At 38.5% G+C, this 26,962-nt stretch overlaps 1 protein-coding gene across 1 annotated transcript; it reads right to left on the reverse strand.

Moving 5' to 3' along the window:
• Nucleotides 1–18,927: 18,927 nt before the first annotated feature.
• Nucleotides 18,928–25,425, reverse strand: LOC113060587 (growth/differentiation factor 6-A-like). The gene is made up of 2 exons (XM_026229623.1): nt 25,051–25,425; nt 18,928–22,049 (listed from the first exon to the last, which is right to left on the reverse strand). Exons 1-2 carry the CDS (start codon nt 25,355–25,357, stop codon nt 21,082–21,084), a joined length of 1,275 nt encoding a protein of 424 aa, XP_026085408.1. The 5' UTR covers nt 25,358–25,425; the 3' UTR covers nt 18,928–21,081.
• Between the last annotated feature and the right edge of the window lie 1,537 nt (nt 25,426–26,962).

Below are 26,962 nucleotides of genomic sequence, written 5' to 3' on the forward strand. Positions count from 1 at the left end.
TTGTGCAGTGAGTTGGATGTTCGCTCCTGACAGCGCTTGTAAGCATGCTTTTTTAAACATTAGCACTTCTCAAGTAGTGTCAATTGGAATGGATTTAGTTTCTTTTTTTCATCTGAATAAAATGTTCAAGTGCAACTTTCTTCCCCTTTCCTTATTAAATACCAACAAATGTTGAAACACTTTGCTGCGAGGAAGTTTAAGCTCTTGTTATTCATTGAAAAGGCCAGGTGGTCTTGTATGTACACATGTGCATGCGTGCGTTTTGTACCATTGAGTGCTGGCCCGTGACTGCATACGAAAAGCTGCTCTTACTCTCTGTCTTGTATTACATCTGTAATTAATGGCGAGTTGACAGACTTAATTAAGAAAGCATGTTGCTATTAACTGGAACTTCCTGGGCACATTTAAAGATTTATTTGCTCAGAAATCCCTTTCCTTGAAACTGAGAATGCTGATATTTTGATGTTAACTGCATGTGGAGCATGCACACAATGTCTGTCATGCAGACATCAAGGGTCTGCATCTAGGAGCATAAACGTCAGTTATCCGCAAATCCGCAGGGAAAGTGGCTATGGAACAGTCTCTAATATGCCCTATCCTTTCAGATGACTGCAACACTTCACACAGCTTCTGTTTTCACTCACCTAACCTCTAATTTTTAGTTCTGATGAGGTTTTTTTTTTTTTTTTTTTTTTATGATTGAACACTTTTGCGCTTTTCTAGCCAGGCTTCTGTTGGCCTCATTTATGAGAGCCGAGAGATTTGACCAACCATTTTTGGAGATGCAGATTAAACTCCTCTGTCTTTATTTTTTTTTTTGCTGTTCTGATCATAATTTGACTCACCTGGGAAAGCGGGAAAACAGAGCGTAGCAGGAAGTGGCTTCCTTTCCTGTTAGAACAGAACAAAGTTAACATGGACCTGATTTTGGAACCTAGAAGCTAAACTCATGAACTTCTTATCTGCCACCTTACTTTTGAGTCATATTCACTTCCTCCTCCGGCCACCTGTTTCTGCTTGGAAAGTCGGCCAATATGTGGAACACCTTTACATTGGTGGACTAATAACTGAACAAGACACAAAATTACTTGGCTGTTGATCAATTGTTCTTTCTTCCTGTGGTTCTTGTTCCCCATTGATGGTCAAAACACAATGGGAACGTGTAGTTGAATGTTTCTTTTTTTCTGGTGTGTCTCAAAATCTTAAACTGTTTGTTCACTCAAAACTGAAAATCCCGTCATCATTTACTCACCCTCATGTTGTTCAAAACCTGTAAGACTTTCTTTCGAGAAATTCATCTTTTTTTTTTTTTTTTTACTGTCAATACAGTAGAATTCAATGTATGTTTGCCAACATTCTTGAAAACATCTGTCACAGGTCGGAGCGGACCACAGATGTTGCAAGTCACGCCCCTTCCTAGTTTCCACCTCGAGGAGGTCTCAAAGCAACCCCAATGACCAGACAGACCAAGCGCAAGTAATATTAAAACAACTTTATTTAAATTAATTAAAATAATTCAGGGAGGGGGAGGTAAATCTTAAAATTATCGTCTCTGTTCAGCGGGAGGAGAAAGGGGCCGGAGAGGACTATGCGGCGAGGGTTAGTATGTCCCTTTGGGCTTTTGTTGACTCGTGGGGCCCTTCTTTTCTCCTGAAGGCAGAGTGAAATGAGTAATCGATCCGGTGAGAGTGGCTACCTGTTACTTGGGTCCATACGACTGGCTGATAAATGACTTGTTCCTCCGATCTCTTCGTACAGGGTGCTCGGGCGGCGCCTCCCCTTCTGCACACTCCGAGGTGAGCGCCAACCCGCGACACAGAACTCCAATGGCACTGCAAGAGAGAGGTCACTCAAACTGCGGGGGACAACACAGGTAGGTACTTCACAGGCAACTGGGGCTCTATTCTCACTTTAGTGATTCGTAGCAATGGACAAAGGTAAGTATTCCACAGGCAACTGGGGCTCTATTCTCCTAGAATACTTCTCCTGGGCGGTGGGCTTACGGTGAAATACTGCGATACAGTAAATAGATGAACTGTCAGACCTGGAGTAGTAAATCGTCGTAGCGCAGGCCTCCACAGGGATTTCCTGTGCGTCGGGGAAAGTCAAACACGGTCGCACCGGGCCGAACGCTTCCCTCTCTTCTCTTTGCAGTTTAAGGGATCTGGACCGGGGTGAACCTTTGAAGAGGCTCCACAACAGGTGAAGTAAATCCACACAGCTAATTTGCAACAGTAAAACTTCCTCCTTGCATATAGGTATAATTTTTGGCTTTTACTCACACCAGTCTTGCTTACGTGTATTCTTCACCACCGCTTTCACAGAGCCAGGGTATTCTGAAAGGGTCTAGACCGGACGTTACATTTGGGTCTCCATGCAGGGGTCGCAAAATGGCATTTAGATGAAAATGGCGCTTCACCAGCCTCAACGGTCACTGGTCTCCCCCACGACTCATCCAGTCTAGGGTGGCTACTGACAACACAACCACAGCATAACACTGCAAGATTTCAAGTGTACACACTCACAGCAAAGACAAGGACTCACCCACTGCACTCCACACACTCTACGTGAAATAGGGTCAGAACCACGGTTTACTAGGACTTATCCTGGGGTTTCGTTGGGCGTTGTTGATAGATGAAGGGCCGGAGGAATGACGTTGCCGTCACGACTGCTTGCGGCTTCCTGTACTCGTACTTCCCGGCTCACCCAAAACTCTGCTCCGTAATAGGGCCGCTGGCCTATTTACCAGATGCTCACAACATACGCTGGATAATGCACTCTCCCCAATGATGTACAATGCACTGTCCAATAGTACTCACAAATGAACGATAACACTCTTCCTTTGTCTCCTTCTCCTAGCTGTCCAATCCTCTTCACACCATCGGTTTTCCGTTGCTGGAGATCGCCCTTGACGTTACTTCCGGTGAGTACTTCCTATGACTGTGACTCCAACACATCAGTAGTTTATATACAGATGGTCTCATCAAACATCAATAAATGTTGTATACTCAGCCCAGTTACTAGTGTCCTTGTCTCCTTCTTCACCCCGTGAAGATCCTCTGCCTTCACCAATGCTGACTCTGCCCAAACCTCTACACTGCCCGCCGGATCGGCCTGAAACGATTCAACTCCAACTCCCTGTTTGAATTTCTGAGACTCTTTTTATACCCTTCCTGTTCTCTCCATTGTCCAATCCACGGTCGCCGCGTTTACTTCCTCACCTGTGCCTCGTACAGCCCAATTTGCCTCCCGGAGTTTCCCGGAAGTTCCGGTGTTTGTAATATACGGGCCGGGCGGAAACCATCTTCGGGCGGAACCAACCTTCGCCACTTTTGGTTCCGCCCCCAAAAAGTCACAGTGTGACACATCCTCTTTTGTGTTTTGTCGAATAAAAATATCAGACAGATTTAGAATGATACGAAGGTGAGTAAATGACAGAATTTGTATTACTAGAAGCACTATCCCTGTAGCATCTTGGCAATAGCCATAAGATATTTATAAGGCCATAATGCTCTACCATGTTTTACAGTAATCAGTCTTACAGATGTTTCTTTTTTATAAACTTGAGAAACATTCATAAGAACCATTTTACATTAACAGACAAAGAAAAAAAAAAATTTACATCATCCGGCAACCATACCAAGAAGTAGTGTAAAAAGATGTAGTCACCATGGAAGCTGTTCTAGTATTTGCCTGCACATCACCATTAGATGGAGCAGGACACAATAGAAAGATGCAGCGCTCAATGTGGTGCATAAAGAGGGGCATCTTTGAGATACTCACTGTAAACAGTTATACAAAAAAATAAAAATAAATCAAGATCATATTTTAATCTTAAAATAAGGGCCTCCTCACAAACTGATAAGACCTCTTCGGATTTAAATATCATAAGTTTTATTTACACTTATGCAAGCTTGTTGCATCTGTTTTCAGTGCTAAGGTTAAACTGCAATGAATTAAGTTATTTTTGACTATTCTGAGATTTTTATAATGGACTACATCATCTATTTTGTTATGTTATTGTCTGTTTTGATGAGAACATGCTTTATTTCATTATTATCTGTTGAAGGTTTGAAGGACTGAGGATCGTGACATACATAATTTACTCCATTTGAAAATCATTATATAGAAGAATGGAGTGTCACGATTTGATCATGTCAAAGCTAAAAACATAGATTCCTGATTTTCCACACTTCTTAGAGTGCTGTGCTGCCTGATATTAAAGGTTTGTCGTTTTATGACATTGTGTCTATTGGCCTAGTTCTTTATATATTTTTTTATATTCTTATTTTACTTGAGATTCAAGAACCACATCTGCATCTCTTGTGTTAGCCCAGAGGGCAGTAAAAGTCCCCTAAAAATGTGGATTTTTTCCCCTCATCCTGTATGTAACAACAGTAATTTTCTCGTTGTGGTTTTTGATATATGGATGTACGGTTGGTTGACTTTCCCTTTTTAATAATCGTAGTTTCTCTAGAATTAGTTTACGCAGTAGCTCCTATAGTAGTTATAGTTAATTCCACAACCTGGTCATCAGGTGTGATCTGTCAAGAAAAAAGAAAACACAAGCCATCCCAAAGGGTCGAATAGGAATATCCTGTTCATTAGGCGTATGAATGAAAAAGTGATGACAGATGATAATGCAAGGTTTGTTTATTAATGTGACTCCCCAAAATTTCTGCTCTGTGACTTTTCTTGAGTTGCAATGGACCACGGCCCCCCACCTTGTGCTCTTGTTAATGTAATGGAAAAAGAAACCTGTATTCTATTTCGGTTGATGTGGGTTTCTATTACAAAATGTGTTATTGAATTGGAGAGGATATAATTGTCACATTCGCTTAGCTCAATTTAAAGGCAATGGGATGAAGAGAAGCACATTGTGATTCTGTGGTCTGGGCAAACGGCTGAGAAACTGGATGAAATGCTGTACTTTGTGTATGTGGACTTCAAACAATTGTGCCGTCATGAACTTGACATTGTCTTGTTAGTGTAACTAATCCAAAGTGACTGGAGAAAAGAAGTAAATAAATGGTTTTAGAATCAATAAAGCAGTGTGTCATTTAAAAGAAATATAAACGGGACAATTTAAAGCAAATGCAAGGAGTAACGGAGGCACATTAGGCACAGTGGAAGAAGAAAACGTTTTGTTCCCCATCTTTAACTGAACAAGATGGAACATTTGGAGGTTTGTTTTTCAGGCTCCATCTGCTTCTTGAATCACTATACGTAGTCTTTTACAGTTGATTTTCTTTTATAACACTTTAAGGATTAGATACCTTGATTAATAGGTGAGTATTTTGCTCAATTATGAATTGTAATCAGCACGATCATTTTCTCAGTACATATGGGTAATTTAAATGACAATTTCAACATGTACATTTACATGTAAAACAGCAGCCTAATATTAACTGAAATATTGAAGTTCACACTGAACATTTGATGTTTCAACTATCCACCTTTTTGTGCCTTGCCACATGGAAGCACCCAGAGACACTGAAATATCGCCACGTGTTTGTCTGTTTGCGTCTTTGTATGTCTGTGTCTGCGTTTCTTTAGCACACATATCCCTCGTTCTACTGTACCTCTCCAGTCAGTTGTTAACTAGGTGCATGTGTGAGGATGTGCAAAATTGACTGGAATGCTGTGCCCTGCCAAACCCCCCACCCCGATACCCCCCTGGAGATAAGTGAGATAGAGCAGGGGATGTCTCACAGATCCCTGCCCAAGACTGGCACACCCGTCTCCCTCACCAGACCTGTCTCCCTTTTTTTTTTTTCTATACCTTCTCCTCATTAATGGGATTGTCCTCTTATCTGTTATCCTACCTTCTGAATTACCTGCATTAAGGCTGTCATTTGAAAATGGGCTTAAATTTACACAACACTTTATTTTTGCAAGGTTGAAAAATATGAATATAGTATTTTAAATGTTAATTAAAAATACTCTCCATTCACACTTCATTGTTTTTTTGTAACCTACTCACATCCAAATATGAATAATATAAAGAGTCATGTTTGTTTATGTATGTACAGTATTTATCAGAAATAAGAATAAAAATATAATATAATATAATATAATTTGATTTCAGGGGTAACGGTAGTGGAAATGCAGTGAACTTTACTCTTCTGTTAAACCCTCTAGTTTAAACATCCTCTGATCCAGTTTTCATCAGTGGGTGGGGATGTTGTTTGTGTTGTGTTTAGTGTTACAAAATTAGAAACCTTATTGAGTCTTCAATGTGTTCATTATGTTCTATGGTAAATATTTGTTTGCACCGCATCTCAAATGACTTATGTCTTCCTTTAGCACACATCAAAATGCAAAGGGAAGCTTACATGTAACTTTAACATTTATTTAGAAGCAAACAGCAGCCAAACCAAACACTTAAGTGACTCTGAAACCTCTCTGATGCCGAAAATAAAGGAGACATTCTGCCATGAGTCTCTCTCGGTCAGTTCTTTGAGATCAGACTGGCACACTCTGTTTCGCCTCCAAGCTTTGATTTTTAGTCTCTAGATATGGCTCATTGCCTCTATCTAAGGGATTTTTCTCACTTGTTTTATTGTCCACCAGGTGGAAAATTGTTAATAATGTAGATAATGAAGTAATAGTAGTAGCTCACTTCATTCTGTATCATCTCTATACAGTACTGTCAGAGTGTACACTCTGCTTTTTTCTTTTTTCTTTAACCTCTTGACCATTAGTAAAGTATGTTCTTGTATGTGACGTGTATTTTTCCATGGCCTCGTGGGACAGTTAATCTTGGCAGAAGCAGTATGTGGTCTGGGTTCTTTAATTCTTTTAAGAATACTTTGGATTTTGACTTAGCACTGTTTTTTTTTTTTTTTTTTTTTTTTGCATAATATATAGTAGGGAAATATATGAACTGAATAAAAATGCTAATAATAATAAAAAAGGTAATTGTGACTTTTTATCACACAATTCTGACTTTTTTTTCTTGTGATTGTGATTTGTCTCAGTATCTTTAATGCTATAAAAGTGTGCACATCGAGAGAAATAAACAGCAGATGTTCATGTTAACAACTTCTTTAACTTGAGCCAACGCTGCTAATACACATATACATTTGTTAATAAAGTTAATCAAATGAAAACATGCATGTTTTAATGCTATTGAATGAAAGGAAACGATCCACTCGCAAGCCTCTGCTCATCATGACAGGACCTGGATCAGAGAGTCGTGGAAAATGGTATCGCAAGCTCAGACTAGACCGACACGCAAAATAAAAGCAGCATTGCAAATAAATAAATAGATATGACCATGGAAAATATGAATTGCAAAATCATTGCTTTCATGCTGTTTCATTTGTTTTGCAATTCTTTATTTTTCGTTTACAAAACTTCTTTTTTTCTCCCAATTCTTTATTTTTGTTTGCAAAAAGCTAATTTATTTTCCTCAATACTTTAATTTTTGTTTGCGAAACTTAATTTTTTGGGTATATATAAGGCGTTATATTGACTCCATACACTATTACCTTTAAAAATATATATATATTCAGTGGCTGAAATGGGTTTCCATAGAAATAGGCATATTCTGATCAAGAACTGTGATGATTCTTTTTGTGTCCACCACTAATGAAATGAGGAAACCCCCTTAGTTTTCTGCACAGAAGGCTTTCATTCAGTTTTCCCAATTTCCAAAAATCATTTCCTCTGTAAAATATAGTGCTGAATTAAACTCACCAGTCTGAAGTAGCAAATTAACTTGCTAATGAAATATGGCGTAACTTTAAATTATTTTCAGCAATTTTTTTTTCCATGCTTGTCTGCTTTTAGAAATAGATTAAACTGATCACTTGCCTTTTTTCCCTTTTTAGTAGGTGGTTCTCAGTCTTGTGAAATGTGTTAACAATGCTGGTTTATGTAGAACACAAGTCCCTGATTAATATTATAGCGTTAGAGCCGTGCGGATGTGTGATCATACCCACACTTCCTCTTCACTCAGTGGATGCAAGTCATTTGAGGAGTTTTCCCTTTACACACACACACACACACACTCACACACACACACACACATGCTTTCTTCATGTACCCACACAGGCTCTCTCCACAGTCTGAGGGTGAAAAATTGTCACTGTGAGGAATGTCCTGAAGAGAAAGGATATTAACACATCTCTTGGCCAAACGTTTTGTCTGCACGAGATCAGGATCAGTCTCTCTGAATAGCTGCCAGCGTCATCATAAGATTTTGTGTAGTTATATGTGTGTGTGAAAATCTAAAATGTTCAGACTGCTAAGTGGGGAGTTAGGACCAATTTTATTAAACTCACTAAAATTAGCAATGCCTACTATTTAAAAACTTTCTACTAGTTAAAAACTTTATTTTTAGCAGCATGACAGTAGGATCTTTCAAATGCAGCAATGAGAAAATCAGATTTATTTGAAAAAGTTGGTTCGATTGCATTGTACAGGTAAATGTACTGTTTAAAAAGCAAATGATTGACTGGTACAAGCAGGTTACATAGCAAAATAAATAATGCATAATGTACAGTTTGACAGTTAACCTGTAAAGACTGTGGTTAGACAATACAGGACCACGGCTACAGATAGAAATATTTGACCTCTGAATGTCAGTGTGTGTGTGTGTGTGTGTGTGTGTGTGTGTGTGTGTGTGTGTGTGTGTGTGTGTGTGTGTGTGTGTGTGTGTGTGTGTGTGTGTGTGTGTGTGTGACATATCAGGACATTAAAGGACACAGGTATTAAAAGGAGAGGGTGACTTATGAGTATGAGTACATAACCCATGTCCCCATTTTTCAAAACGCTTGCAAACCATACAAAATTTGTTTTTTTGAGAAAGTAAAAATGCACAAATTTTCATGTGAGGGTTACGGTTAGGTGTAGGGTTGGTGTTGGGCCATTGAATATACAGTTAGTACAGTATAAAAACCATTATGCCTATGGGATGTCCCCACTTTTCACAAAAACAAATGTGTGTGTGTGTGTGTGTGTGTTTATATTATATTTTGAAGTTTTGAATGAAATGAATCTAGGTTAGAGTGACAGAAACTTGAACAGTTTGATTCTATTATATATAAGCTAAAATGTCTATGTACTTTCTTTAATTGCTCCTGAGATAAATAATGTGTATTCTGCAATTAATGTTTTAATAAACTGGGGACACACTGTATGAAATATTCACAAACTACACAAACCATTTCAGCACACAGGATCTAAACCCGAAACAATGACATCATTGTGTCCCATTAAACTGTTAGTAGGAGTGTACATCCAGTAAATGTGAACGGGAACAGATGCAGTCCTCGTGATCTGGTTGCTGGTTCCGTGTTTGTATGAGCGCTGGCCTTTGAGTTTGCGGCAGTGTTTATGGATGTGTGTTTAATTTTGATACTCTTCGTGTTTAGAAAACCCACAGAGGCTGATGTGTTATGCAAATGTTTACTAAGTTATGTTTGCACTGCCTGATTTATTACAATTTTGTAACATGATAATCCACGTTTATCTGTCTCTAATGCTGTCCTTCTGTCTCTACAGCCAAGAAATGAGACTGGTTACAGAAAGAGAAAATGTAACCATACGTCAACACTTCAGTAAGGTAATGTTCACACAACATTTGAACATTAGATATGACTGATCTAGCAAATAAAAACATTAATTTTAAATTAGCCATTGTTTGGAATAACTATCATTAATATAAATATTACAAATATATATTTTAAGTGATTTCACTGTTTTCTTCACTTAGGAAGGAAGGGACAATATTTAAATGTTGTTTGAATAAAATGTGTCTAATATAAGAACATCTGTATCTTACAGTGCATTACATGAGATGCTGTGTTAGTTTATCACAGTCTCAATGCATGAGGCAAATAAGTGTGGTCTTTCTATTAATCAGTTTTCATTCACTTGGATAACACTGGAGAGTAACTGGAACCACAGGATGGAGAAGACAGATTGCTGAGAGAGAAGGTAAACACAATAGGGAAGTATTAGGAGTCAACTCAAGTAACTAGCAGGGGAATGTTTCCGTTGAATAGTCACGAGATCAGACAACTGAGGATGCGAGGTTTGTGCCTTTATAGTGCGGGGGAAGAAGTAATTGGATGGTGGACAGGTGCTGGTGATTAATATTCAGGTGAGGGAGTGCGGTGTGATGAGCCTGACCGACTTGTGACAGCAATATGAAAATAGAAATGTATTTTGAGATTTGCTAAAGATTCAATTTAACAGGGTTAAACTATTATTGTTTATAAAGATTAACTTTGAGTGTTACATGACGTTACATTAGATTAATATATAAATGGTAATCTAAATGTAAAAATAGGGGGATCTACAGTTAGAGTAATTATGGATTATAGACTAAAATAGCACCAAAATTGTCTTTTAATCTACCGTAATAATGACTTCTAATCAGTATGCTGGAAGAAAATTCTGCATCCCTAAAATTTTGTATCTCATTCACTGTAATAGTCAAAAAAAATTCTGGGAAGTCGTGGCCTAATGGTTAGAGGGTTGGACTCCCAATCGAAGGGTTGTGGGTTCTAGTCTCGGGCCGGATGGAATTGTGGGTGGGGGGAGTGCATTTACAGTTCTCTCTCCACCTTCAATATCACGACTTAGGTGCCCTTGAGCAAGGCATCGAACCCCGAACTGCTCCCCGGGCGCCGCAGCATAAATGGCTGCCCACTGCTCCGGGTGTGTGCTCACAGTGTGTGTGTGTGTGTGTGTGTGTGTGTGTGTGTTCACTGCTCTGTGTGTGTGCATTTCGGATGGGTTAAATGCAGAGCACAAATTCTGAGTATGGGTCACCATACTTGGCTGAATGTCACTTCACTTCACTCACTTCAAAGTTCTGTTTTTGTTCATATTTCTGTGGCCAAAATGTAGATGCATCACCAGTAGATGACTGTGATAAATTCAACAAATCACAGAAGTAACTTGCCAACATTTCCCCATACATGGGTATTTGTTTTTACTGAAACAATGAGATGACACAGCTTTCCTTGATTTCCTACATATTAAGGGCACTGATCAAAGAGATTCTGGAATCCTGTAAACATGTTAGATGCAGATGAAACCCACGCTGACTCACCCACACAGAGCTGATAACCATTCAAACAATATTAGATCTCAAAGCACATTGCTCCAACCCACCCTTCCGTTTTCTCAACGGATGTAAGGGCGGAAGAACCATGTGTATCTTTAATACCGTGGTGTGATTTGAAGCAGAGACTTCATACACATGCAGAAGGAGGAGGATGGGGCTGCTGAAGGTCTATATCTGTCGTCAGTTAAATAGGTGATATCTTCAATGCTCTTGAGAGTCCTGCATACTCAAGACCTTTATTTTATGTTACACATCGCACCTCGACTCGAAGAAATTCCTTGTCAAATCTTCAGAAAATCCCTTGAGCCTGGAAATTTTTCCCAGTCTGATCTGTGCATCCATGATTCCACGGAGGAAGCTCTTCTTTTCCATCCATGTCTCTGTCTGTTTGTCTGTATGGGTGTCAGAGTATGTGACGTTCTTTGGTATCGGCTTCGCAGTCCATCTTGCTTGCCAGTAGAGATTCTAGAATAATTTTTTTTTTCCGATAAATCTGAAGGTGACGACAGGAGGTCATATGTTTAAACCCCTCTCAGCTTTAAACCACATGCATCTGAGTCCTCTATTAGATTTATGGGCTGTGGTGAAATCGATCAGGCCGACAGATGTAGAACCCATCACGAATAACTGGTACAGTCGGCAAAGGCCAAGCATTATGCAGTTTGTCAGAGAAATCATGCAAAGCAGTTGACAAGAGAATTTGATCTTTCTATTGTGTATGGCTCTCGAGGTCTCACCAATAAATAGCCTTTAGAAATCTGCACGGGAGGTTTTTCCTTTCGCATTGATGTTATTGGCACTGTTCAGCCGAGGTCATGACAGCCTAACTGAAGGAAATACCCTTCAAGTGTCCACACTGGTGTCTGAGGGGACGTGGTGGACATAGTGGATTAAATGTCAATCTTTCTTAAATTTAGTATTACTGAAACACAATCTTGATTGTTTTCCCATTTGGAGCCTCTGTGAAGTTCTCGGTATGCCTTGCCTTTGTTAAAGACTTTGTGATTTATTAAGTTATTCTGCTCTATAGATTTACGGCACATGACAAATTTTATCTGCCAAAGGATATGACTGATCATGTCTTGACTAAGGTTTTGACTAGAGCTATCAGTTAATCGCATTAATTAGTATAATAAATGATCTCAAGCAAGCTTTTTTTCTGTTTAAGTAAGTTTTTACTGTATTATATTTTATTTTTCTTTGTATTTTTTTTTAAACAAACAATTAAACAAATATTTTATGCTAGGGCTTTTGTCAGTAAATTGATTTATGCAGTTATTTGCAATCAGTGTATAATGTGATTAATTTTATTAAATCTTTTAATTGACAGCTCAAGTTTAAATTCTTTTTCACAATGAAGAAAAAAAAGTGTTTTAGGGCTTCAGAATATTATGTGACAGTTACTTCTAGTTACTTCTGACATCTTTAAGTGTGCTGAGGAATATGAAGGAGCAAGATCCTTCACAGTCCCGTGGTGGTTTAAGTTCCTATGTAAATCAAATGGGAGGGCTGCTCCTTTTGTTACTCTCAAGTCACAAATTGTGCCTTTAAAATTAAAGATGAGGTTCTTATCAAGCAGTGACATACAGGTACTAGCTCTTGTTAAAATGGCTGTCAGAAAACAAAGAAAAGCCTTATGATGTAGTGGATCTTTGATGACTTGAGGACGCTCTGAATACCAGATTAACATTTTATTCCACTTAGTCGCCGAATATTGTAATGCTACCAGTATTTTAGTGCGTATTATCTAATTCCATGGCAAAGCATCAAGCTTGTCACAAAACACTTAACAGTCACAAGATTGATGTATGACTGATGTATTTGTGGCATTTAATTTTTCAAATATTCATAAACTTGTTAAATGATTGTAAAATATCTGATATTTTGATTCTCAAATATGTGTAAGTAACTGTATTTTTGCTTCAGCTAACTTAAAGATTCTTTAATTGACATTGTAACAGTGTATAATTGTGTTTTTATGTGAATAATTTCTAAACAAACAAATGTGCCATGGAGTGTGGAGCAGGACACAAGTAAATTATTTATTTTAGTGGAACACATTTTTTTTTTAAACTTGACTTAACCAGAGAGTTCACATAAGAACAAAACTCCTACCTGGCATAAAGATATTGTCCTCTTGATGGAAAATGTATTTAATTATAATTAAAAGTTTTGACAGGAACAAAAGGTTAAGAATTCTGTATTCTGTCCATAGAAGTTCATATTGTTAATAAAAAACATTTGCAATCAATTCAATAAAAGTTAGTTTTTAGTAAGAGATTTGTCCAATTTCAACATTTGAATTTTACATTTGTGCTGTTGTTTACTGCTATATTAATTTAATTTAATAAAATGAAAAATTACAATGTTAATTGTCATAAAATATACTTCAAGGAGGACATTTTTGCTTAATATTGTTTTAGCGTTGCATATCACTATTTGATCTCTTATAACTTTTCTTTTTGGTTTTCAGTGAAATGTTTTACACTCAGAACATGTTATTTGATTTCTGTCTGAAGAGAAATTTTATTATTATGGCAGGAAATGCCTGTACTATCATGGGTCAAATACAGTCCTGTCAGCAATGAACTGGAACCTTACAAACCCACTTAATTATGATTTTTTATGAAGCCCAGGCTAACCCTTATTTAAGGCGGGAAAATTATGCATATTTGAGCTTTCTTCATATGAATGGACCTCAACATGGATCATTTTTATTTTCCAGTCAGTATCAGCAGCACTCTGGAATAGTGTTTTTCCTGTAAAGCTGCTATTCTTTTAGTTTGAGAACCATTTGGATTCTTTAGGCCCCAACTTGGCTCCTGACACCTCCCAGGAGTTTGCTTTTTGGTGAAAAGAGGAGCCAAAGCGGGAGAAAACCCCGCTGTAGGTTTGTTCTCTGCTTGCGTGGTTTCCTGGGGGTTACCAAGTGAAATATTACCTCAAAAAGCCTGGGGACCAGTAATATAATTCAGTCCTCTAACCACCTCTGTCAATGTATTAAAACATCAAAACTCTTGTATTTAACTCTGATGCTCAAAGTGACTTGATCTGATTTTCCTGAACTTAAAGGACTAGTCCACCCAATTATGAATATTTTTTCACCATTTACTCACTGTTCCAAACTAGTATGACTTTCTTTATCTTTGGGGCACATATCCTGGTCTCATGTCCAAATTTTACCATACAATGAAAATGAAAGGGAACTGGGACTGTCAAGCTCTAAAATGACAAAAAAAAGCACCATAAAAGTATCAGAAAATGGCATGTATGTGACAAATCATTCAAAACCAGTCTGAATGATTTGTTTGCAAATCAGATCCTCTGTTTCTCATGTTCAACTCACTGTCTCAGCTTTGTTGAAATGATTAACACCCCACTGAACGGCAGTGATTTTGAGTCATTGATTTTGGACATTGAGTCAATAACAAAATTTCAGTCTGCTTAAAAAGATTTAGAATATGGTGCATGAGTCATTTGAACCACTTTTGCGGAACTTTTAGGGTCTGTTTACAGAGACGCATTTTTGCATTTAAATATAGGATCCATCTGCAGAGGCGCAGCACTGGTGATTGGAAAAGAAGGCAGGATTTTCACTCATTTCTTGTTTTTCAGTGTGTGAAAATTTGTCATTTTGGAGTTTAACATCACAAGTTCCAAGTGCTTGCCACAAGCTTGTAGCAAGGATAGTTTCAGATTTTTTCTTGAAGATCACTAAATGATGATAGTTTTCATTTTTGGGTGAGCTATGCCTTTAGAAATAAGGGACAGGCTTTGGTACAACACCACACAGATCCTCAGCAGGCATAGCCACCTTTCCCTTCCACACCGATTGTTCTGCTGATTTGAAATCTGTCTTCAGTACCAGGACGTCCTATAGGTGGTCTGCTCCAGCAGTGATTGGCGCATCCTGTTGCCAAGCGGCTCAGCAAACAGAGAATAAATATTTCCAGCTGATCTGTTTCCCCTTCTTTCTGAGAGTCGGGACTCTCCGTGTAAGCCCAGGTCTCTTTAATCTTCGTTTCCAGGCTTCTCAAAAAGAATGACAAAGCCCCTTAATTTGCTTATCCTTGATTTAAACCAGGAGGCAGGGCTAGTTCATAGAAGGAAATGGAGTAATCCTGCCGGGTGGATTGAATTGTGGCAAAGCAAACAAGCTTTACTGTTTTACATCTCCAGAGTGGTTTGGGTTCTCTTGTGGTGATGAAGAATCGTTCCAGAGATATTCTGGTATTTTCTTGCCAAATATCATCTGCAATAGATCATTTTCTTTTCCCCTGGTCTTTGTTATGTTTTGTTTTGACATGGCAATAGTTGCTCTTTGTTCCCATCTTTCTCAATTTTTGTACCAACTTATCATCTGAGACGCTCTGATCCAGGGATAAAATTGAAATCGATCTTTTCTAGTATTTGTAAGCCTACTGTGTTTGCTGTTATTGTGAGATTTGTCTTCCAAAAAAGTATTTTCTTATTATAGCAGCACTGATACTGTGGCTATTTCCAATGCATGTAATCCAGGTCCCACATTCTCATACAATGACACAAACCGTGAGTGTAGGAAAAGCAAACAGTGCATCCCATCCCACAAGCCTGCTCTCACAGGCGTATTGACAAAGTTTTTCAGGTTGTGTAACTAACAGAGAGTCAGAATTGTCCCCGACGATGGCTCATCATTTCTATTGATTTGGTTTAAGTGAATAAGATCAGTTTAAACACCGTATTTACATTCACATCAGAGTGTAATAGTGGAATCATGTGCTAAAAGAAGCAGCAAAGTGAAATACAATGAGCAGATATGTATGAAAATCTTAATGGGAAAAACACACTGAGACACGTCAGCCAACCCTGAGTTTGAAGCAATGGCCTGCCTTTGCATTCAGCTGCATTAAAAAGCTGATAAACAAATGCAATCAACCAGAACGCTTCAGTTACTACTTTATGAGTCTTACATATTTTCCAGGTGCTAGTTTCATAATTAATGTAATGCTGCATACTGCATATCACACATTCAGAAGGGACATGTAAAACAGGTGTGAAAACTTATGCAAGCTGATTCACTCTTCTGGAAAAGCTTTGTAAATTAGTAAATGCCCAAATGTTTCAGAAACAACATGTATCTAATTATGCCGTTCTAGTTCGAGTGCAAACTAAAATGTATCCTATTAGAATCCTTTTTAAGAATACATGTTATACTGTTCATTTAAATATATATATATATATATATACACATTAGGAAATATGTAGTTATGGATAATTGACCAATATACTTAACTAAAAATAATTTCAATTTTAATTGATGTATAATTCTTTTATTATAATAGATTTAGTATATATTTTTTTTTTTTTATAATGTTTCATATATATTTTATTTTATATATATATTAATAAAACACATCTGACAAAAATGTTTTAGGAAATGTCTATCAAATGTAATATGTCTTTAAAAGTAGCATTAATTCCCACTGTCAAGTATTAACACTTTGTTTCTAAATGAAAGATTCAGGCCCGTAGTACTATATTTATACATAAAATATTTGTCCCGAACACCAAGAAAACATTTGGATGAGAGCTTCATAATTTCCTCCATCTCAGAATGTCTGTCAACTTTTTGACCTGAATGAGAATTTATATGACAAAAGTGGCTCTCAGGAAAAGACATCTGGACAGATGTCAAAGTCTGGACACTGCAGTGCTGTTTTTGGTCTCAGTTGTGACTGTGACATGATTCAATAAAAAAAGAAACGAGCGTGTTTAAAAAGACCTTTCCTCTCTTAAAGAAAAGCTGTATCTTGTCATGGACTTTAGGCAGTTGTTCAAATATTTGGGGGTCAGTGCTCATCTGAGAAATGGACTTGGTGAGGGTCCACCTATTTTGTCCCTAATTATTTGATATAGTGTATTATTGCAGTATCTGTAGACTTAACAAAGGAAATATTAACGACCTTCATTCAGATTAGTTATGCTATCCATCAAAAAAAGATTAACAGACAGCATAAACGTCTTTGAATAAGTTATCTCTGTTACTCCTTTTTAAATATTGGAATTATTTTAATAAAAGTGACTGATGAGCCGTCTCCTCCAGTTGCTCTTACATCATAACCTTCTCTGGACATGTGCTCAATGGCAGGACACAAAGTCATTCATAAAAAAAAAAAAAAAACATGTGGACCCTCCACTCACATTAGTGTTTCCTGGAGCTCAGCACACAATGCCACACAGCTCCCCTACCAGCGCCGGACAATAATGTATCCAGGTGTTGTATGGATTTTAGAATCACCTGGAAACTTCCTGACTATTGCTGGCAAAAAAATGAGACAAAATATAAACCCAATAATGATTCCGGAACCGTGGGTGAGTCAGACAGTCACATAGGGTTCACTTTCATGTGGATGTCTGGGAAAGAAGATTTGCTGCGGGACTGCTTTTTTTTCTTTTACCATCAATACAGTTTTTTTTTTTTTTTTTTAATAAATAAAATCATCTGTACAAAAAAATTATAAAGAAGACGTGTGAAAAGATGAGAAGTGTTTACTTTTTGTTTTTAAATGTAAATTTGTTTTATATATATATATATATATATATATATATATATATATATATATATATATATATATATATATATATATATATATATATATATATATATCATACATACACTAATAAACAATATATCAAGAAAACAATATATTGCAGATAATTTACAATGGATTATGTACACTTCATTATTTAACAGTATGCATACTCTCACATACAGTAAACAGTGCATTTACAATAAAAAGTCAGAAAAACAAAAAAATGACATTCTTGCTCTGTGTTATGAAATGATCATTTTTGCAGCCAGATAAATACAAAACACTAAATGCATTAAATTAAGGAAAGCACTTTGACATGTGTGCAATAATTTACACTTATATTTTTAACCTTTGTTCTAATAAAAAGAAACAGCTTTATTATTCCCTCCATATTTTGTTAAGCAAAACATATATTTTACCAGCTTATGTTCAGTAAAGTATAACAGATGCCGGTGAAGGTAAGTTAAGATGGCTTAGCACTGATCAGCATGAACGTTCGAGGGGTGCCAAACCCCTTAACTGCACCATGACAATCCTGCAGGCTTTGCATTCATTTCTCTGAGAGCACTTGGCATAGTAAATTAAAACTCCTTCTCTACTAAATGTCTCCTGAGGCTTTTCACTTCAGTCAAATAGCAAGGCACAACTGAGGTAACTCATGCAGCGCTTAAGCTGATAACCTCCAGACCTCTGAACAACAGACAACGGCAACGGCACTCTTTGTGCTTCTCCTTCAACCAAAGATGGCGTCCCCTAATGTTAATCTTTTCCAGCTAGGTGTGGTATTGCGATCGTGTCAATATTGAAAGAAAGGCTGCTTATAAAAAGAATCAGACTGTTTGGAGAAACTGCCTTGAGAGGAATTAGATTAAGGAGCCAGCACATACGATTGGAATTGTTTACAACAAGAAGAGATAAAGACCTCGAGAGAAGGATATTGCTTGAACTATCCTTGACTGGCCAAATGAAATTAATTTGTTTTCATAGATTTCAAATAGATGTCAAAAGATCTCCTTTTTGCATTATATTTTCAGTCTGGTTCAGTCCTGCAGTCTGCAGAACAAGATTTTACCAGATCTGCACAATTTGAACAGGGAAATAGAGAAATACTGCGAGGGGTGCAACTGCTTTCGTCTTGATTGTAAATGGTAAATTGAATTTTCTCATGCAAAAGTACATACAAACAATCAAAACAACAAGCTTGTAACTAACAGTCATTAATGTACTGTAAAACCACACAGGAAATTTTCACACAGGAAGTGTCGCACAGATTTCGTGCCATTATATTATTCTGAACTGCACAGATGCTCTCACTAATTTTTCTGTGGTCTGTTGATTTAGGAATGTAACTTTCATACTGCCACCGTGGACCATGTGACTGATTATCATTCCCATACAATGACACCAACATTAATTAAGGGGAATTACCATGGAGAAATGTCGCAAAAAATGAAAAACAATTGCTGTTATGAATTGAAAAATCTGCTTTGTATTTCTTCATAGTGGAAACAGTTGATGTTATATAAACAGTAAGCAGGCAAATATTTCTGCCCTGACACTGAGATTAATGAACGCTAGAAGCTTATTTTCATTTTGTTCTTATGGCTTGATGTCATTCAGAAGAAGTTCTGTGTAAAACTTTCACACAAACTAACACGAATTTAAGGAGATAATTCACCAAACTTTCAAAAACTGTGTTTTTTTGTCCATGCAACATTCCTCAAAACATATTTTATGCTCCACAGTAAAAAAACTACAGTTCTGGAATGACATGAATTTAAAATTTTGGGTGAACTAACCTTTTAAAGCCTAAAAACTGGGCATAAATTAAGTCCCTTTTTGTTTTTGTAAGGCACTTTTTTAACTTGTGGCTGTCATTCAGAAATAAACTAGAAATAAACACTGTTGATTTGTATGAAAAATCCATAATAAGGCATGGCATTAAAGCATAAAATGAATGTAATCTAATCTAATTATCAGCTCAAGTAAACAATCTCTTTCAGTAAATGTGGGTGAACACTTAAGACTTCAAACAGCCAAATCTGGTGTCAGAATAAAACAAAACAATCATTTTTAAATTTGGCTCCACAACTCCTTTCACAAAGTAAGGTCTGAGGTCGCTCAATGCAATGAAGTCATTTATCTTGCACATATTGCACACATCATGTACTATACTGCAGCTCTATCGTCCGACCAAAGCCAAATCCAGCTCATTAAACGGCTTAATTTTAGGTTTAGCATTGAGTGTGTTATTTTAAGACTATGAAATGATATAAATAAACCATTTTATGGTTTATTCTTTTTTTATGCAAGCTAGTGCTGAGAAAAAAAGAAGCCTGGTTTAAAAAAAAAAATCATCAGGCTCCTATATTAAGCTATCAGTATGACACAGCACTCTCGGAAGTATGCAATTCATTTTTGGTCATGAGAACTCATGCAGCTTCTTTTTTCAAGCCAATTACTTGAGCCATAAATGGCATATGACTAATTACTCTAAATCTGAAGGAAAATTATGTCATGACAATGCTGATTGGCTGATGACACCGCACATGCACAGCCCCCAACCCTTTGAATGTGAATATCCTGAGTTCCCTGAGTATCCTGACAAAAGATAGGGTGAAAATGTCAATTTTGATACGTTTAAGAAAGCTTTGTGTACTGGAAAAACACCTAAAGATGTGGTTTAAATATAATACAGCTATCTTGAATGGATGTCAGTTAATAAAGATGTTTTTGCAACCACACGGTGTAGTTAAAACATCTAATGAGCTAATGAGGCCATGCTAACCAGCTGAACTTTGACCCCTTCGATTTAAAAAGGAGTCAAACTTTCACTCAGTAAATGTTAACTTTCACTCAGTCAATGCCATATTTAATTAAGGCCACCTGACTCCACAGAGAAACATTTTCAGAGGCACTATCAAATTCTTCAGAGCTATTTCATCTTGAATATAAGCTGACTGTCATGCAAAGCACCTTTAGCTGTTATACACGTTATAGTTGCGTGCTACCGCTGACAGATTCTCAGACTCTGACAGAGTCTTAACGGAGCCAACATTTCTACCACTGCTGCAAGGATACTTCAACACTCTATCATTAAGTTTATATTATATGAGGATGTAAAATAATTTCTGGAAAGCCTACGTTTTCACTCTTTTTCTGTTGAGGAGTTGTTTATTTGGTTTTGTAAGGGAATTTGGAGCTGTTCGGCACACATGTCCTCCGCTCACTTCTAAAACACAACTCAATGTCTTATCTCCGTTTGAACATACACACATGTTCACTGTCACACACTTACACACTGTCCATCTCACCAGCTCTGACTACTTCAGCTTGCCCACAATGCTGCACTTGGCCTCTGCGTGTGAGGCAGCAGCAGCAGCTTTCGGATAATGTCCAGGGGTAGGTCACCCCTCACTCACATTGCTACCTGCACCCACAACTCTCCACCACCATGTCCTCGTACTGTTTATAAACTACGTTATTCCCAGAGTCAATGTACAGGATGCTGATGGGACTGAGCTTAGTAGGAACGCAACAACTGGGAGGGGTGGACTCTGGGTCCATGGAGTTCATGAGAGTCTGGATGATGGCATGGTTGGTCGGTTCCAGGTGTGACCGTAAAGGGAAGTCACACAAACCCTCACAGTGATAAGCTTCGTAATCTAGTGGTGCAATAATCCAGTCGTCCCAACCCAATTCTTTAAAGTTCACATGAAGCGGCTTCCGGCTGCAACGTGTTCTCCGCCTGCCGCCACCCTTTCCTCCACCGGCACTCCCTGTAACGGGTCCTAAACCAGAACGACCTGCTAGTGCAGTCCGCCTCCTCCGCCGATGTCTTGGGTGACCTTTAATACCATGCTCCGGAGCAGGATTAGGAAATGTATCACTTTTAATGGCTTTTATCTTCTCACGGATCTCCCTAAAGAGGTTCTCCTTCTTCCGAGCTCGAGTAAAGGTCACCAGTAAAGCCCTTTCATGGGTCTGCTGATCCTCGTGGCTCAGACCCAGCATGCCGGGATGCACAACCTCATTATTTGAATCAGAAATGGCTGATATACTGAAGCACAATGGCCTGCTGCCTTCCACGGTCCTGAACAACTTGAGGTGGGTCTTCACACTTGCACCAACATCAAACACATCCCAAGTGGCCGAAGCGGTATCTAGAAGATCAATGGTCCTGGAGGTGAGGAGCAGAGGTTGGTTAGAGGATCCCGGGAGGGAGCAGGTGTGAAGGAGTATTCGGTACAGGTTTCCACCGCTGGAGAGTAAACTGAAAACATCAGGCGATGGCCTCCTCGGTACCCGCAGCTCCACCTCCATCAGTTCATCTAGTCGTGAGAGACCAGACACGTCGAATGTGTACTGCTGGTGGAACTTTAGGGAAGGCTCCTCTGAAGGTATAAGAAAAAGGATGGATTAGCATTGAAATAAGAAATATAAGAATATTAAGAATGAATGCAGCAAGCTTACACGAAGCAGACACTAATGCGTCTTACATATGGCTTTTATGAAAATGGCATACGCAAATTGTCAGTCCTTCTACTCAATGAGAATAACATTCAAGGGCCTGAATGATTTTTACAAACACGAGGTGCAGGATGCTCACGGAGACCAGGTGGAGAGCATTTGGCTGACCTGTCAGACAGTGTCGGCCTTTGCCAGCATCTCCTAATTACACTGATTGAGTGAGAAGAAGCTTTAGCAGGACATTGGAAATGCTCAGCTCTCCGAGAAGCTCTCCTCCTTCCCCTATATGTCCTCAGGAGGATGCAGTAAATTTGAAAGGTGGATGGCTTAAGGGTGTAATTAAATGTTAGGTAACATTTCAAGCTGAGGTGGACCTCAGTATTCTGTGGCCACCATGAACTGGAACTGGTCTTTCATTATTCGCACAGCTAACTTGAAATCACTGCGGGGTACAAAATCTCTGTCTGCAAGATGTTGTCCTCTCCTTTCTTTGTCTGGAGAAAGAAATTGGCTAAAAGAACACATCCAATACTCATTCTCATCCGTGACTGAGATGATGCAGAACCAACCTTTGCTAAGAGAGACCAGACTTTGCGCTCAGAGTAAAACAAGCTTCGATGTTGACATCTTGACATCCAGTTCAAAAACTGGGACCCAGAGTACTATGCAACCTGATACAGAGACCACAGTTTCATGGGTTAAACATGAAGAGGATTCTTCCAATATGAGCTGGCTGCACAAAAACCCAAGGCCAGATCGGGACACATATTGACGTTACATTATGAGAGAGAGAACCTTGAGAATAACAGTAATTGCAAACTGTTTGAAACTATCAGATTTTTGGGGTTTGGTCACAAATGCTGTACCTGTCCTACAGTAATACATGAGAAAGAGCATCCGAAAGTGGTGTTTTGAAAGAAAAGCACCATATATTTATATCCCTTCTGAGACAAAGGAATGCTATAAAAAGGAAAGGTGAACAGTTGGAAGAGGTGTAGAGTAAAACATCCTCCTCTAAACTAATATCTGCTTGCCAGACTAAACAATGACATAACCTTGAAAATGAGCCGAGGCAGTCAGGGACTCAGGTTCAAGTACCATGGGCCTACATAGAGTCATAGTGTTTGCTCTTTTTTTGTCTTCAGACAATTCACAGTCAGTGTGGTCACCAAACTATGGTATGTATGTTGTTTAGTTTTAGGGTTTTTTTTTTTTTTTTTTTACATTGGCATAATTTATGATAGGGACAGGTGGGACAATCTTCACACAAAGGCATGCTGCATTTCCAGGCCAGATTTGAACCAGAAACACCTTATATTTAAAGCAAACATATTACTACTAAATCAACAAATTATGATTAATGATTAGAACTGGTCTTTACACAACAACAAAATTCTAGACCCAAAGCATAAGATGAAGGTGTACACTTCAATATTTAAATGTGTCAAGTCATTTTAGCAATTGAACTGGTCAGCAAGAATGATTGCTACCTCATATAATTGTATAACTTAGTTTTTTTTTAATGCTATTGAAATTGTTGATTAAAATGGCTTTTACTCAATTAATATTAATGAACTATGCATTTGCCATATCTTGACGTCATACTGTGGTCCATTTTATTATTATTTTATTAATAGTATTTGTTTACTTTATTTATTTATTTCCCATTGTGATGCCAATGGTTGTATATTTACTTTACAATAACTAGAGATCAACTCGAATCAAAAATGCATGACTCTTCACTCTTAACAAAATGTGGGAAAATATGAGTGGAAATATAATGCCTGGAATTATTACCTTAATACACGCTTAAACAAATGTGGCATTGTGCACTTTTTATTATTCAAAGGCTGTGCCCTCAAATGTTATAGCAGGCCTGTCAATATATGAATGTCGTTTCAATATATCGAACATTCAAGAACAGAAGAGTCTCTGATTTCATACAAAAAAAAGATTCCACGCATATCCCCATATATTTGGTCGGGAGAAAAGTTGACATTCATTTCACAATTCTGTTTACGTGACGATCTTTATTTTAACATAAGTTTTAAATTAAATGTTTCTCTGTCTTTATGAGCAACACCTGGAGGAGAACGCGTGCTTCGTTTTAGATATTTTAGCTCAAGGTGCTGCTGAAGATTATTTGTCACAGATGTTGGAAATTTGAGACATTTGACTTAATATTTGGTATTTTTTGGAATTGTACGTAGCCTATTTCGAAAATATTATTGAGAAGTAGATAATCCTAAACAAAACTATACTTGAGCGATACATGTTCATAAACACATCACCCATTATTACAGCAATCCAACTCATACATAATCACTGAGGCAGAGTATTTATTAATTATTATGATTCTTTACAAGTTGAATGGAGAAAGGAAATATGCGCGTAATTCTAATTCAATATGGACTACGCATTTCTCTTTTTTATGTAAAAACCCAAATTGTGATATTTTTATTGCCATCTTCTTATGGAGTCATAATGATGTGCCATAATAATAATAATAATAATAAGAAGAAGAAGAGTTCGTAATTATATTTTTTATAGCCTAATAACAGTTTTGTTGTCGTCTGCAACAAATTATATTAATCGATTATAATAATAATATCTAGGCATCAGAACATTTCTATATATAATAGATGAAATATACCCTACTGTCGTCATGTATATACATTTTAAATCATATTATATCTGTCACACCGATATCGATCATGTTTCAGTGTCAGCTGTCATAATACAAGCGTATTTTGAAGTGATTTATTACTGCAACGTTTACCTTATGCCATTCATTACAACTGATGATTTGATGTGCCAAGTATTATAATAAGATCAGGCTCAATCTGAAGGTATGAAATCTGCAGCGATGGCCTCAAGGAGGAGATCATCTTACAGCCCATCTATTTCTCTGTCTGTCTCACTCACCTGGTCCCAGGTCCATGAAGCTGGTCACTGTATTGGCATATCTCCTGGAGCGCGTCTGGCTGCCGTTGCTTGCGCGTCGGTCCAGTTCCGATAGAGTCCTGTACAGAGAGATCATGTAAGATGGAACATGAACAGATGTGGAGCCGTTCCGTGAGCTCGCGCTGGCTTCTGCAGGACCGCGCGCATCCAGATGTGAGTGGAGCCCGTTATCGGGGTACTGAACCGATCCCAGCACCACTGCCTCAAGAACATTCCCAAAGCAAAAAGAGAACCATAGGAAGGGAGCGGCAGTCTTCTTGGGAGTCATTTTCAGTGGTCTCTGGCCGAAAATGGCAAAGTTGGATGGACTTGATGACTTTGGAAACTCCCCTTTGCTCTTTAGATAGTGTTAATATATTGAACGTGAGTAACACTGAATGCCTGATGCTCACTATTCAAAGAGCGCCCCCAATTGGAAATATTTTAAATCCGAATTCTTAGAGAGAGGATTGATATCATTGCCACTTATTTCACTTTAAAAATAAATACAATTATGTCAGAACAGAATGAACTCAAAATAAAGAATAAAAGGACTTATTCTGCTTTACTAGGAATTTTCTTAGTACAACTGTACTGGGGGTTTTTTTTATGAGAAACTGACAAACATTTTTCTTAAAAAAAAAAATTCTAAAAATGGAAATAAGCGTATTGGAAGTCAATATTTTGATTCGGAAATGTTGCTTTTCATGCTCTACCTGTCACGCTGCCAGTCTTTGTTTTCCTGGGTGTTCCCTAGTGAGCTCACTTCCCCTTAGGCACTTCACCATAGGCACTTTAATTCCGCTAGTCTGGTTGTGTCTTCACAGTAATTGCACTCCAATTAGAATCGCACAGGTGTTGACAATACTCTGTCATTAGTTTCCCTATATAGAGCTGTCTTTCTCTGTTGTCATCATGGAGTCCTTACCCTATGTGTCTCATGCTCTCGTTCCCCCGAGACTTCCTCTACCTTCTCATTCTTCCGAGTTCCCCGTTTCATCCGGTTCCCTCTTTTGGTTACGTTTGTCTCTCATGACTGTTTATTTTTGTAGTTACCCCTCTGTTTAAATAAAAACCCTTACCTGCATTTGGATCTACCCTCTCTTTGTGTTTTCCCAAACCCAACCGTGACAGAAGGACTCCATCATGCCTAGATCCAGCGGTGTGAGATTTCGAATCGGTTCCCCAGCCACCATGGAGGAACGGAGGGGGAGATTCCGGAACTTAACCACCCTTCATCAAGAGGGAAGGGAGGTGGGTGGCCTGGCGCAATTGTTTTGGACTTTGGCAGTCGGGTTAGGTTACAATGATGCAGCACTAAAGGATTGGTTTAATAATTGCCTGGATGATCCTTTACCTCAATGGGAGATGAAGGGGTTAGAGATCCTGGACTTTTGGGGGTTTACCAATTACCTGCACCATCGTGCTCAGTGGAATGCAACAACCACACCAGAGTTTCCAGACAAGGCTGCCAGCTCAGCCCCACAACCCAAGATGGCCACCAGCCCATCCCCACAGCCCAAGATGGCCGCCAGCCTAGCGCCACAGCTCAAGATGGCCGCCAGCCCAGCACCACAGCACAAGATGGCCGACTCAACGCTACCGACTCTCCATCGTAGAGGGCGGAGGAGGAGACAGGCAGCTACTGTTCCTCAGGACCCGGAGAACGTTCCCGAGCGGGCGGCTGCCGTCCATGAGGCCATTCCCGATGCGGTGCCCGCTGCTGTTCCGGAGGCGGTGGCCGAGGCTGTTCCCGATGTGGTGCCCGCTAATGTTCCGGAGGCCGAGGCGGTGCCCGATGCAGTCTCCGAGGCGGTGCCCGATGCAGTTCCCGAGGCGGTGCCCGATGCTGTTTCCGAGGCCGAGGCTGTTCCCGAGAAGGTGCTCGATGCTG

This window comes from Carassius auratus, chromosome 42 (assembly GCF_003368295.1).
Source record: "Carassius auratus strain Wakin chromosome 42, ASM336829v1, whole genome shotgun sequence".
Taxonomy (NCBI): Eukaryota; Metazoa; Chordata; class Actinopteri; order Cypriniformes; family Cyprinidae; genus Carassius; species Carassius auratus.

Coding starts and splice junctions, on each gene's coding strand:
- LOC113060587 (XM_026229623.1), bottom strand. CDS start 25,357: ATGACTCCCAAGAAGACTGCCGCTCCCTTCCTATGGTTCTCTTTTTGC. Junction 22,050..25,050: donor CTTCATGGACCTGGGACCAG/GTGAGTGAGACA, acceptor TTATACCTTCAG/AGGAGCCTTCCCTAAAGTTC.